Source organism: Stegostoma tigrinum, chromosome 24 (genome assembly GCF_030684315.1).
Source record: "Stegostoma tigrinum isolate sSteTig4 chromosome 24, sSteTig4.hap1, whole genome shotgun sequence".
NCBI classification, from domain to species: Eukaryota; Metazoa; Chordata; class Chondrichthyes; order Orectolobiformes; family Stegostomatidae; genus Stegostoma; species Stegostoma tigrinum.
Genome location: NC_081377.1, coordinates 2,825,802 through 2,840,279, shown reverse-complemented (window position 1 = coordinate 2,840,279; position 14,478 = coordinate 2,825,802). Strand labels below are relative to the sequence as shown.

The window sequence follows — 14,478 nt, the reverse complement described above, 5'->3', positions numbered from 1 at the left end:
AAGTGCTTCTCCACATCAGGCTCAGGAACAATCTGGAACGTTCTCCTGAAGAACACTGCACATGCATGGGGGCAGTCAGAGCTATAAGCCCCTATAAGGACTGAGCTGGTTAGGTGCTTAATGAGGAGTCCGGAGTGAAGACAAATGAATGAAGTTGAGGTGCACAGCAGTCATCAGCAAACATCAGAGGAACTCCAAGGTGAATTCTGATGTCCTTCTGCCCAGCATTTGGAGGCACTTGTGTGTTTAATTAAAAGGTGATTGCCATGGACAGTGAAATGACCCATTCACAATAAGTATCTATTTATCACAGCCAAGTGTTCTCAGTTTTGGAGCTCTCCCATCGGCTGAGCTAACTTTTTTCATGTTTTATTTGTTTCCAGGGTGTGCCAGGAACTAAAGGTGAAAAGGTAAGCCTGTGTGAATGAGAATTTCCTGTGGAATGTCAGACTAAGGGAGAGTCAGCACTTTGCAGGTAATGTGGTTGTTTAATACAGGTCAGTTCACTAGAAGCCCTGTTTTGGCACCACGTCTCCCTCTATTGACACTGACTATCCCATCAGCCCTTGGATCACTACATGGAGTAGAATGTTGTGAACAGTCTGGACCATTCAGCCCCCTTGCATCTGTGTTCCTCCTGTCCCCACCTCCACACTGTCACACCATCTGGATGCACCTCAGCCCCATGGCTCAGATTTCCCGCACTTCAGTGAGGTGTTGGGACCCTGAATTTGACGTAGCTCCAGCTGGGACTATAAATGGGTCCTGAGTCTGTGCATCAGCCCAGCACAACCCCACTCCCTAACCAGCACCCCCAACTCCCCACCAGAGCAAGTTTATGTGAGGCAGTTCTCCCAACTGGCACCTCTGTGTTCACTGACTTTGTAAGGATAGTGAGTGGACCAGGTAAGTGGGAATGGGAGGTCCCATAGCAGTGAAGGAGGAAACATTGAGAGTAACTCAAACTGAAGGCACTCGCCCAGGTTACAATGCTGAGTAAGAGGATGGAGAGCTGCGAGGAATCTCTGAATGGAGGCTCAAGCCACCCAGGCGAGGGACTGGGGTTACTCACTGGGCCTCAATGAGCAGTGCAGATGCCCAGTACTGCAGCCATACTCCAGTGAGAAAATGCTGCACACTGTGTGAATCCCAAAGGGGCCCATAATGCACTAATGGCCATTAACTGAGACCTTGATTAGCTTCTGTGAAGCCCTTGACAGCATCAGGCAGCAGTTCTGATGGGACTTGCCATTCCTTACCTGTGACCACACCCTTCTCCAGTCTTTGGGGATGCTTGCTGATCATCTCGACAGCAGCAACACATACAGGGAGCAGTGTACATTGTCAGTCTCTTTATTCACCCTCCAGTCTGCGCATGGTGGCAGCGGTGAGTCTGCCTGGTACGGAGACTGAAAGAAGTGGGCTGCTGCCGGGCTGGTGCAGGGGAGGAGGTGTGAACAAGTGAGGGTTTGGGGGAGGGGGTAGGCATTCAGGGTGTTTCAGTCAGCAAGGGAGGCACAGAGAAAAGGAGGCACAGATGGAGGGTGTGTGTGAGAGAGAGAGAGAAAAAAAATACATTTGTGAATGGAGAAGGGAATGGGAAAGAATAAATGGAAGATGGAGAGAGTAGAGTCATACGTGAATGGGCAAAAAGAGAGTGAGCCAGACACAAACCCACCCTTAGCCTCCTGCTCAAGCTTCCTCCCCAGAAACCTACCAACAAAGTAGGTTGGAGCACGGGGAAAACCCCAGACTGAAAGACAACCCATTCTGGCATCTATTTTCACGTGAATCTGTCAGGGCCAGCACACGGAGCAAATTGAGATCAACTAAACTGTTTAGCTCAGTCCTGGTTCCATCCCATTCCATGCTGGGCATGACTCCAAACAGATGCTCCTTCTATCGCTTGATCTATTTCTTAGTTTAAAAAGAGGAATTGATTAGTTCGCTCTGCTGACTGCTGCATTTTAGTTTTTTTTTAAATTCCCAATTAATTTATCGATTTATTCCTGTAGAATTGTTTTTTTTTCTGAAATTCATGTTTACTTTTGTGCCAAATAACCTTACCTTTTTGAAATTTGGTCACCAGCCACAAGAGATAGAAATCAAAATGTAGATGCCTCTTGCAGAAGTGTTGGAATAATCTGGTTTGGACAGAGATTTACTCTGTACCCGACCCCATGTTGTCCTTGTCCTGGGAGTGTTTGATGGAGACAATTTACATAAGGCACTCCCTGTAATATTTACTGTCGCTCCTGGCCTGTTGTCACAGTGCTGTGTATTAAAATAGCGGTGATCAGTCACTGAATCTTGACATTCTGCTGCACAGGGAGCAGCTGCTGAACAGTGCATCTGTATGAATGGACAGCCAATCCCAGAAGGAGATGGGCGATATCCTGGAGATTCTGTGAGTGTCTACAAGTTAACAAGCTGTTGTATAAAGTGTACATGATGTCCTGAAACCATTTATACATCTCAAATTCTAGTGTACAAGTCATTGCCTGTTTTCAGATGCTGCAGATAGGCTTGCTGTCTGGGATTTTTTTTGAAGGATTTTTCAAGGCTTCAAATGAATGCCTGGTATTGGTGTAACTGCGAGGGAGGTCACTGAGCAAGGGAGCTGAATAATTCTTGAGGATCAACTCCAGGTGGCAATGGTGAGGGGCAGCACCCCAATGCACTCTTGTTTGAAAAGAATGTGATGATCGGAGGTGGAAGGAGGGCCAATACAAAGGGATTCCTTAAGCCAATGTCACCCACCTATTTATTTCATGTATGTTGTGTAAATAGTTCTTTGTTTATCTTTAGTTCCTCTTCTCGTTTGTGTTGACCTTATGCTAGCGTGCCCATGTGCTCAAATCTCCTGTTCCGTAGGGATGCTGCCCAAAATGGAATTGGTTGTGTGACTCGGCTGGAGTCTGCAGCGTTTCCACCAGGTGTGAAAAATCTAATTGGACCAATTACCTTGCATTGATTTCAGCAGAAAGCAAACCCAAGGATGTATGTGAGGCGAGAATAAACCTCCTTACAGAGGTTACTGCGCCTCTCACCCAGCCTCTGATGGGATTGTGCATCCTACAGCCTCTTGGCCTTCAATCTTGCCTGTCTCTCCTAAAACCTCAAGACCCCTCCTGATAATTTAACTCCTCACTGCAGATATGACCCAACAGAAGACAGACCAGGAGGAGATAGAGCAGATTGGGAAAGAGCAGAGAAGGGCAGAGTTTGACTTCCCTCCTTCAGATACTTGGGCCCAGGGCTCAGTAAATTACTTTCACAGTGGACAAAAGCCACACAAGTCAGCAGAAACTCTAATTCCACACAGAAGTCTGACATTTTGAATGGTGGCATTCTGTGCCTTGTTGGGCACTAGCCTAAGAGACTTTCAGCAAATACTGCTGTAAGGTTCTGTACAAGATTTCTGTTCATGGCCAGTTGCTATGTGGATCTGTTTTGCATTGATGTATCACCTTTTTTTATAATGAATTGCAGGGAGAACATGGGCACCCAGGGGCTCCAGGTGATCGGATGTTGTGGTCTCTAGGACCTCTGGTGAGTGTCATTTCTCACTGTTTGGCTTGAATTGCCTGTCCAACAGGATTTCCTACATTTTAGACTGACACAAACAGAAGCTCACCCTCTCAGAGGTCAAGCCTCAATCCCTGTTTGCTGATGACAAAATTCTTTTCTCGATTGATTTTTCTCCAGGGCCCACCAGGACCGCCCGGCCCACCAGGTCTACCGGGACCACCCGGCCTGCCGGGGTTACCAGGAGGCAATGGACGACAGGTAAACGGAGCAGGGGTAGCCCGCACCCCGGGACAGTGACTCTTCAACTTAATGTGGGCAACTTGGCAATGGGGACCCACCATAACTCTGGGATATACACCAGACCCTCACCGGGAGACACATCTGACCCTCACCGCAACACGGCCCTCACCGCGACACGACCCTCACCGGGACACACACCCAACCTTCACCGGGCCACGACCCTCACCGGGACACACACCCGACCCTCACCGGTCACAACCCGCACTGGGACACACACCTGACCCTCACCGGAACACGACCCTCACCGGGACACCCACCCAACCGTCGCCAGGACACGACCCTCCCCAGGGTATACACCTGACCCTCACCGGACACAACCCTCACGGGATACACACCCGACCTTCACCGGGCCATGACCCTCACCGGGACACAAACCCAACCTTCACCGGGCTGCACACCCAACCCTCACCGGGACACAACGCACATTGGGACACACACCCGGCCCTCCCCGGAACACGACCCTCACCGGGACACCCACCGGACCCTCGCCAAGACACGACCCTCCCCGGGATATACACGTGACCCTCACCGGACACAACCCTCACGGGATATACACCAGACTGTCACCAGGACACGCCCTTTACAGTCACCGTGGCACATCTGTCAGTGGGATGCTCACAGAATCTCGGCAATGTGGAAGCTGGCCATTCAGCTCTTTGAGTCCACACCGAATCTTTGAAGAACATCCCACCCAGACCCATCCCTGCATTTCCTATAGCTAACCCACTGAGCACACACATCCCTAGGCATTAGGGGCAATTTAGTGTGGCTAATCCATCTAACCTGCTCAGCTTTGGACTGTGGGAAGAAACCGGAGGAAACCCACACAGGCACAGGAAGAACGTCCGAACTCCACACAAATGGGTGTCCGAGGCTGGGGTGTCCGAACGGGCCCTGGCGCTGTGCTAACCAGTGAGCCACTGTGCCACCCTTGCTAAGACGCTTTCCCCATCCTCACCCGGACACTCAGGTGCATCCCACATTAAACTGTTCCATTCTGCTGCCTTTAGATAAATCAATGAAAGCTGCCTGAATATTATTTCAGATTCTGACGGAAAGTCAGCCTGAACTGAAAATGGAAAAGCTGCAGGTAATGCTGATAAGCTCCTGAGTCTGTATTTATGATCCAGAGACTCATCAGTGATGCTCTGACTGAATCAATACCCGTGCCTATAACAGTTGGTAACGATGCCCACCTTCACCGTGTCGCTGACCACCTGTCTAGCACAGCGTGGTGTTACTGGGTGGAGGGATACAGCCCCCCCCAGTTCACTTCTTCTGACTAGGGCTCAAATTCTATCTGGTCGACAGTGGGAGAAAAAACCACCACTACAGCAAAAAAAGCCTGAACAAAAAAAGTCCATCAGCAAAAGGTCCATGTTATGTTGACCAATTAGACATTATTACTTAAACTGTCAGGAGACAAACCTGACACAGCCATCCATCCGCTTCATGATCCAGAACAATTCTCCCAGTTCCCCCACCCAAGACTGTATAACTTCATCAGATTGAGTAAAGATCAATGGGGCCTTCAGCATTAACCCTTTCAGAACCTTAGACAGCTCAAGATATTGGGATAAAGTTTGCATCTAATACTATCTTTGTGTTTCAGGGAATTCCAGGAAATGATGGGATGCCTGGTGCCCCTGGCCTTCCAGGAATGGTATGAGGTTCATTGATATCAGTTGATAGTTTGAGGTGAGGAGAGAGTAAGGAGGATGTCTCCTCACGGCTTTTGTACCTCTGAGCTCATTTCTCGTCGTCCTCAGCTGGTCTCACTGCGACAGTAACTACCTCAGAACCTGAGGTTATCTGTTATCATGCCAACCTGTGAATAGCATCAGAGCCATGGTAAAGGTGGCTTTGCTCCATGGGAAATAGGTGCCATGGTGTGAATTGACCTGGATTTCCCTTTTCAATAGAATTTAGTTAAAGCCTGACAATGCTGTACCAACAGGGAGATGTATGACAGGAAAGTAAAGGCCTGACATTGGTAAGAATTGAAGAAAGTTTGTAAATAGGATGAAAAAGGGCCACGTACACCTCCCCCCTCACCCCCAGCCAACAACAACTACCTAATACTGTCCAATCCCAAACCTCCCAGGCCCGCCATCATTAGTGAGTGCAGCCCCTCTCCAGTGCAGCCCCACCCACAAACCATCCTGCTGAGGCCAGCTTATACCAGCAGTGACAGCCATGCAAATTTCAACCAGACAAGCTGGGCCCAGCCCAATCTTCGTAAGACGGTAATCCGCTGGAATTTCAGAGCCTACTCATGTCACAACCTCACCATAACCTCATTGTAACGGCACCATAACCTCATTGTAACATCACCATAACCTTTCTGGAACCTTTGTTCAGCACAGCTGCTGACATGAGTAAGTCTGCAGCACAGCTAGTAACTGCCCCCAACTCTATGTGTACACTGGAGTCAAGAAGAAAAAATACAATTTATCCTTATATAAAGATAAGACACTTCCAGCCAAGCCCCGTTGTTGGTGTCTGTTATAGAAAACGTTAAGTTTGGAAATTCATGGTATTTCTACACTCTGCAGATGAGCCGTAAGTGTGATTGACCTTCCACTGTGAAGATGAAGATTGACCCCCTGCACTTTCAAAGGAGGAAGGACCACAGTCACTTCTCCTCTCAGTCCCTCTACCCTTTCCCTTCCTAGTCCCTCCCCACTCCTCCCCAATCCCTCCCTCACTCTCCTTCTCAGCCCATCCCCCTCTCCCCTCCCAATCCCTCCTCCGCTCCCATGCCCAGTCCATTCCCCACTCACCCTCCCAGACCTTTTCCCAAATCTCTCCCATTCCCAAAACCTTTCCCATTCTCCCTCAGAAAACCTGTTCCCTTCCATCTCATTTGTCCTACTCCTCTCCTCCAGACACTCTTCTCTCCCTTCTCTAGACCATCGGCCCCCTTCCTTCCTTTGGCATGTTGTTTTATGCCTGTATCCACATAGTTGGGCTGAAGACAGTCTGGTTGAGGAGAACGCAAAGTCAAGTACTGACCTCAGACTTGGGCTTCTTTACAACACTATTTACTACATATTAAGGGTAAATCTAGCAAGAAAAGGTATGTAAACCAGGTGTTGATCATACTGTCACATTATAGAAGGACTATTTCATAAACTCTCCTATCAGGCAGGCTACTCCACGCATTGGAGAAACTCATCAGTCTGGCAGCAACTGTGGAAAGAAAGCAAATTTAACATTGCGGATAGAGTGACCCTTCTTCAGAGCTGCTTGTAGCAAGGAGAAGGGGGTATATATGCTGAAGATGCAGGAGATGGGTCGGACACAGCTGAGGCCCCTGTTAACCACAGTGACAGGAATCCTCCGTTGAGGAAAATGACGGACATTTCCAAAGCCACCCCCACCCTCCCCACCACAGCTGCAGAAGGTGGCATCCCCCAAGTAGGTGCAACGGAGAAACTGGAAGGTTGGTCCAGCACACGCCTCCTGACACTCCCACTTCCAGATCCTCCCCTGCTGCATCTTCTAGACTCCTCCCCCCCACCATAAGATTCTCCTCCTTCCTATACCTTCTTCTATCCTCTCTCAGACTCCCTCCTTCTCCCTGCATACTCTTTTATCCCCTGTCAGACTCTCAGACCCTCTCCTTACCCCCTCCCAGACCTCTTGGCTCCTCCTCCCTGACCATCTCATTGACCCCTCCCAAAACCAGCCTCATGCCTTCTCATGTCCCCTCCTAATCTATTCAAAACTTTTTCCCTCCGCAGCCTCATGCCCTCCTCCGCTTGTCCCTCCCAGAGGATGATGCAGGGGTGTTGAGTGTTGGCATGGGGCCAAGAATAACATGAAACAGATGAACAAGGACAGATACAAGATGGATTGGTGAAGAGGAGTGGGAGGATGAGGGGTGGAAGAGCATTGTGTGGAGAGGTGGTCAGGATATTCTCTGAGCTCTGATTCACTGGGAGCCCCTCACAGCTGATCTCTGGCACTGTCTCACACAATGTAGCAGGCTTTATGAAGAAGAAGGTTCAGTTTGACTGAATGTCATAGAGTTTCTCTGTTCACTGAGAGAAATCCTACCTGACTACCCTTGGAACTGTAGCTGCTCTGAAGGAGGAGACACCTACATTTATATAGCACCTAACAAGCTCAGGACTTTCCAAAGCGAACACTAGTCAATCAATCAGTTTTGACGAGTAGTTTTTGTTGTCTTGTAGGAGGATGTGGCTGCCAGGTTAAGGACAACAAGATCCTACAACAGGTGCTGGACAGTCGATCAGATAATCTGTTTCACTGAGATCGATTAATTATTGCCCCAAATAAACCCAGGAGAACTTCTGTTCTTCAAACCACACCTAGGAATCTTCTATGTCTACCCAAGTGGAGAGAAGGATGTTCAGTAGCACAGTCCCTTCACGAGGAGTGAGAGTCTAAACTTGGTGTTCAGGTCTGGAGTAACACTTGAAGCCCCAGTGTTTGACCTCCAGGGTGAGAGTGGTAGCACTGAGCCACAGCGGCTGGTCGCAGTGTATTCCAAAATATACAGTATATCTCCAAGTGTACTGATATCATTGTTCTAAACAATTTCCCTCTTGTGTCGCAGTCTCCTCTGTCGCTGTTTGCTGAGAGGAACGATTCATTCTTCAAGGTAAGAGCACACTCTGGAGCATTAACTTTAAGAGTAGTCTTTATGTTTGTTTGTGGCCAATGCCAGCAGGAGGATGGAACACTGCACTCATTTGCGCACATTCACAGTGACACACGAGAATGAGCTGTAAGCATTAATAATGCCTGCACTTCCACAGTAATTGGTGACAGGCCGCCCAGCTTTCCCCTTCCCTCTCCTTACCATCAGAAACAAATGAGAAAGTGTAAACTTAAAGCTTCACTAAATGTAGAACAATAATAACAGCAATCCAAATGTTTTGAGCTTGTTCCCGAAAACATCCTGCCAACAAATAATTCCTCACCATTGTTCTTGTTGGATGTCAGCATACGTGGTGGTTGTATCTGCGCCTAGCTCACAAATCATGGTGAATATTTTTCATGCTGATGCCCATCTCCTGCTTCGATTTCTTTATTCAGACCGTGAAAGGAAAGTGAATGTCTGCTAAAAGGAAACAAGGGGAGAGTAGAATAATCAGATGATTCTTTGAGAGAGCTGGGAAAGACAGATGGACTGAATGAGCTCCCTTTTATGTTTCAAAATAAGCCCGTATTATTGTTCACACTTGCATGTATTGAAATTGAAGCCTTTACTGTAACAGAATTGTTAACCCATTTATTTTCAAAGGTTTCACACATTTGTGAAATCAAAATGAATTCTATGCAAGCTCGAAAGAATTTAAATGCTGGGTCATTTTATGGATTTCATCATTAATTCACATAACTCACCAGTGACACTACATTCAGGCTGTTGCCCTATTGTGCTCCTGCGTCAATGGTTGGATGTTGTAAAGGCTGATGGGAGGCCTCCAGTAACCTCAGAGTATGACTCTCAAGCAAGTTAAGTTCCAGCATAGTCCTGTGAGATATCCAGGAAAAAGTCATTCAAACACTTCTGTTCGTCATCCTGACTTCTGACCAATTATTCACAGGCTAGAGAATCACAGCTCATTGGGATACCTGAGCACTGTGCAGGATTGTTTTTTATTCTGCAGCCCACTACACATTGATACACTGGGTCAAGTGAGAATACTATCTGAAATATGCATGTCCCAAATCGTCATGATGAATCATCAGAGTTTTTGAAATTTTGAAGAAAGGTGGGAACCTAGCAGTGGGTTTGGGCCCTTTCACCTCTCCGGTCTATTCTTCCATTAAATTTGATCACAGCTGACCTACTTGTCTTAGCATTCATTTTATCATAAGACCATGAGATGTTGGAGCAGAAGTAGGTCATTCAGCCCTTGGGTCTACACTGCCGTTGTCAGATTAAAGCCGATCTGATAATTCTCAGCTCCAGCTTTCCTATCTTTTCCCCAGAACCCTTGATTCTCCAACTGATTAAAACTCTCTCTACCCCAGCCTTCAACCTACTTACAGAGAAAATCTTGACAGTCCTCTCAAAGAAGAAATTTCTCATCTTTGTCTTAAATGTGTGACTCTTTATCCTGAGAGTATTCTCTCTGGTCCTAGACTTTCCCACAAGGGGAAACAGCCTCTCTACACTTAGCCTGTTAAACTCTGTAAAAATATGTTTCAACAAGGTCTCCTATTCATTCTCCTAAACTCCAGTGAGAATGTATTGATAGATAAATCTTATTTTACTCAAGAGGACATGACGACAAAGGATGGGTATGATATTAAAACTGTATAAACATCTGATCAGATCCCGCCAGAGCATTACACTCTACCACATTGCACTCTATTCTGGGCTCTGTCAGAGCATTGCACTCTATTCTGGACCCTGTCAGCGTGGCCTCAGGATACATAGATATGGACAGACCTCTGCACATTCACTAGTATGATGAGGACAGGTTGCATTATCTCGACTTATGTATTCCTTTGTATGTAGAATATTAAACGGTGAAGTAATTGAGGGGTTTAAAGGATGTTTTAGTGATAAATAATCTGTGCTGGAGAGTAATGAACACAGGTTAAATTACAGATGGGCTATTCAGAGGGATGGCAGGAAACACTTTCACATTAAGAGCAGTTGAAACCTGGAACCCTACATCAAAAAATTGCGAACCTGTAGGGTTGTCGGGGGAGGGTTGCAGAATTAAATTCAAAATTTCAAAACTGAGATGGGTAGACTCATGTCAGACAAGGATACTGAGGAAGATGAGCCTTGGTGGGATAGGATAGTTAAAGGCCAGGTCTGCGAGAGTCTGACTGATGGTGACCAGCTTCAAGGGCCTCAACTGACTGTCACAAACAAAGTATCAGAAAGGCCAGAAGTTGGAAGAACTTGCATCAAACTTTTCTCAAAGCTGGGAGTTCAATTGGGTAAAAGTGTGCCAGAGGGAATAACTAAAGTGTAATTCACAAGTGGAAATCTTTTGAGAGAGGCAAATGGTTGAGAAACCCTGTGCTGTTTCTCATATGTAATCCTAATGGGTCTCAGAAGAGTAGATGTGGAGAGGATGTTTCATTTGTGGCACAATCTAGAGCTAGGGGGCACTGTTTAAAACCCGGGGATTGTCTATTTAAAACAAAAAGGTGAAATTCTTCCTCTGCGTGTTGATATACTTTGTACTTGCTTCCTCAAAAGGTGATGGAAGCAGAGTCCTTGAATATTTTTCAGTCGATCAATTCTTGTCCAACAAGGGAGGTGAAAGGTTATTGGGGGTAGGCAGCGTGGATTTGAGGTTACAATCAGATTGAATGGCAGACCAGATTGAGGGGCTGAATGGCCTACTCCTGATTCATATGTAGTTCCTATACAGTGCCATATGTGCATTTTGATAACGTTCACATGGTACAAGTCCCTGTATGGATAATACACATTGTGGTTTCTTGCTTTGTGTTTAATGTAAGATCGGCACTTTACTTTCAATGACCTGTGATGAGATGCCAGGTTCAGAATTCCAGTGTTGCACTGTTATAACAAGAGGTTTGTGTTGCTTGTTCCTTCTTTTCAATACTTATGGTTATTCGTGTTGGTTTCCTCTGTTTATAGACGTTTTGTGGGAACTGCTCTTCCGGATTCCCTGGAGCCCAGGCATTCACGGGGATGAAGGTGGAGCAGATCGAACATGGCACTCCCGGTGCAGCCGGTGTGGATCACTGTGAAAAGGTGAGTAAGGTCTCTGGGCCCAGCCTTTACTTGACAGCCTGTCCAGAAGAAGGCAGTGGTGTTCCCCACTGCCCCATTTTAACAGCTGCCTTCCGAGGAGGCTATGACACTGCAATGATTTCAAACTCCCCTCTTCAAAAGTTGACCAAATTCAATGTTGCAATTTTTTTCTTGGTTTTAACTCTCATCCTAGTTTGGTTTCATTTGCACATTTCAGTAATGAGTTACTCACTCTTCAGTCCAAATCATAAATGCAAGTTATGAATAGTAGTATTCATAACACTAATCTTTTGGAATACTGCTTTCTTGCCATCTTTCAATCTGAAAAAGTACCCTTTATATTGACTTATCTTTCATGATCACAATGTCAGCGTATCTTTAAGAGGCAGGCTCATGATATCGTCACTGCATCATAGCATGTGACCTGAGGGGAAAATGCCTTGGATTCCATCTTACCTAAAATCACTTGAAGTATGATGCCCTTGTGGAAACTTGCTGCTGTGTTGTAACTTTCCAGCTTAGTATTACACCAGTCACTTGTGTGCCTGAGCAATGTGATGCTTGTCCGTAATTGTTAGCTGTATTGGTGACTGTTTTCTTTCTTGTTACTTTCATGGGATGTGGGTGTCGTTGGAAACATTAGCTTGTATTGCCCATCCTAACTGCCCTTCTCTGAGTGGCTTGTGAGGGCCATATCAGAGGGCAGTTAAAAGTTCATTACGTTACAGTAGGTCTGGAGTCACACATGGGCCAGAACAAAAAGGGAAGGCAGATTTCTTTCCCTAAAGGATGTTAGTGGAGTGGATGATTATTTTAATATACTGATCAATGTTTGGTCCATAGTCACCATTGCTGAGACAAGCTTTTCAATTCCAGATTGATGAACTCAATTCACATATCATCAGCTGCTATGTTGGGATTTGAGCCTATATCCCCCAGGTGATTGGTTTAAGGCTCTCCATTACGAGCCTAGTGACCATACCACCATCTTGCCCCAAATGTGTCTCCCAATCTCATACACTCTTCTTTACTGTGATATCCTCCTCCAATTACAGGAGGTAACACAAATATTGTCGCATCCAATGAAATACCCTGAAGGAGACAAACGCAACACTGTTTTATCAATTAGAAAGAGTTTTAGGCCATTTTAATTATTGTATCATTGGGGAAGAAGTGATGGCTCAGTGTTGAGTGTAACAATCCATTCAGCACTTTCAGCCAGCTCAGTGTGAATGGCTGTGAGACCACTAGGAGGGATATCTCAGGACAGAAGTTTAATGAGTAATGGTCAGATGAGGATGGAACAGTCACAACTTGAGCTGTTCCGTACCTTCCACTTGTGGAAAATATGGCCACATCTTTCCTGGGCTATTCTTAAATACTTGAGATTTTCCCAGATTTTCCACGGAAAGTTGAAATCTATGATGTTGTCACTTGGGTCAGTTGCCAGTTTTAAGTTGGTGACATTTGCAGTCAACCAGAGGATACTCGGTCAAGAGATGTGGCTGTCACCGGTTTGTCGGGGTGGTGTATGTTACAGAGGAGAGTACAATGGCAGAGCGTCAGTGGAGGCAATGGTAGTGCCCAGAGCGGGAAATCCTTGGCATCATCATTGCTGTACCCGGAACGGGACTGTTTGAGGCCCAGAACATCTTACAGAGACTTGGCAGAAGCTCTGCAGCCACATTTGAGACCCAAATTGAACAGAAGAAGAACTCTATTGAAGTGATTTCTTTTTATTCTTTTTGTAACTCAAAATGATGCTGGATTGTGGTGACAAAACACTTTTCAGTGTATCTTCCTAGATATATGTGACTATTGTTAAGTTGAAAAAGAGTGCTTGTGATTTGGAAGGCAGGGATGTTAGACTTTACTCGTAAAAATGATAGGGGGATGAATGCATGGTCCCTTTAAGAAGTGATGTGCTTTTCTTAGCTTGGACAGATAAAAAATATGTTTGCAAGCAGCTGCTGTTGCGCAGAGAGTTCTGAAATTGAAACATCCGGCTGTGTGGTTGGCACCTAGGCTTGTTTTGATGTTCGGGCAATCTGCTTAAATATCAGCCAATTAACTTAAACCAGCCACTTAGAGACTGAAAACCAACTGAATTTAAATCTGATAGTGTTGACAACCTCAGACCAAACCTATTATAAGAGAATTGACAGGTCACCAAGGGTATATAAGAAGGGGTTTTTTTTTAAAATCAGTGTGAGCGCGAACTGCCATCAGAACAGTAAATCTCTTGCTATCACAGAAATCTGTAAACTCTCTGATTAAGCACTATCTATATAAGGATACTGAGGCACTCTTAGATAATGTTCCTGACACCAGAACGTAGAACAAGAAAACATCAGCAAAAAGTGTTTCTGACGAGAGAACAGCGAAGAAAGGTGTTTGTGACCCGGAAACAGCTGAGAAAGCAAAGAACATTCCAGAAGACTTAACCTAGCCGCACTTTTGAGAGTCAAAGTTATAATTTATTTCTCTTATTAGTTTGCTTTATGTAAGCAGGAGTTGTATTTACTGGACAGCACACCTTTTATAATTTGGTTTTATTCTGCAGTAGTTAGTATTGTTCGGTTTGTTAATAGGTCTGTTAATTTGTTCACTGTTAGAGTTAGATAAATAAATTGTTACCTGTTGCTTCATCAAGGATTGTTTTTATATAACATCTCCTTTATAACAGATTGGGAGGCGAAAGGCAGGTTTTACCACTTTCCCATTTCCTCTAACAGATTATGAGGTGAGGTGAACTTCTCTGGGTGTCTGGGTTTTAATTATCAGAGAGGTATCGTTCTCCCCTCCATTATAGACTGGAGGCTCGAGTCTGGGATCTGGCCAGTTCGACTATGGGTTCTGAACAGATCTGGGGTAAGAAAGCTTCCAGCAGATTTAAACAGACTTGGGGATTAGTGTCTTAGATC

The 14,478-nt window shown here is 45.7% G+C and overlaps 1 protein-coding gene across 3 annotated transcripts in view; it reads left to right on the top strand.

The window, feature by feature from the left end:
- col16a1 (collagen, type XVI, alpha 1) overlaps positions 1-14,478 on the top strand; it is a 321,764-nt gene that overhangs the window by 231,567 nt on the left and 75,719 nt on the right. For all 3 annotated transcript variants that reach the window (XM_059654248.1, XM_048557999.2, XM_048557998.2), the window contains 7 exons: positions 384-410; positions 2,330-2,407; positions 3,493-3,552; positions 3,709-3,789; positions 5,444-5,494; positions 8,417-8,461; positions 11,438-11,554. In XM_059654248.1, coding sequence (XP_059510231.1) covers positions 384-410; positions 2,330-2,407; positions 3,493-3,552; positions 3,709-3,789; positions 5,444-5,494; positions 8,417-8,461; positions 11,438-11,554 — 459 coding nt within the window. The remainder of the gene's footprint in view (positions 1-383; positions 411-2,329; positions 2,408-3,492; positions 3,553-3,708; positions 3,790-5,443; positions 5,495-8,416; positions 8,462-11,437; positions 11,555-14,478) is intronic.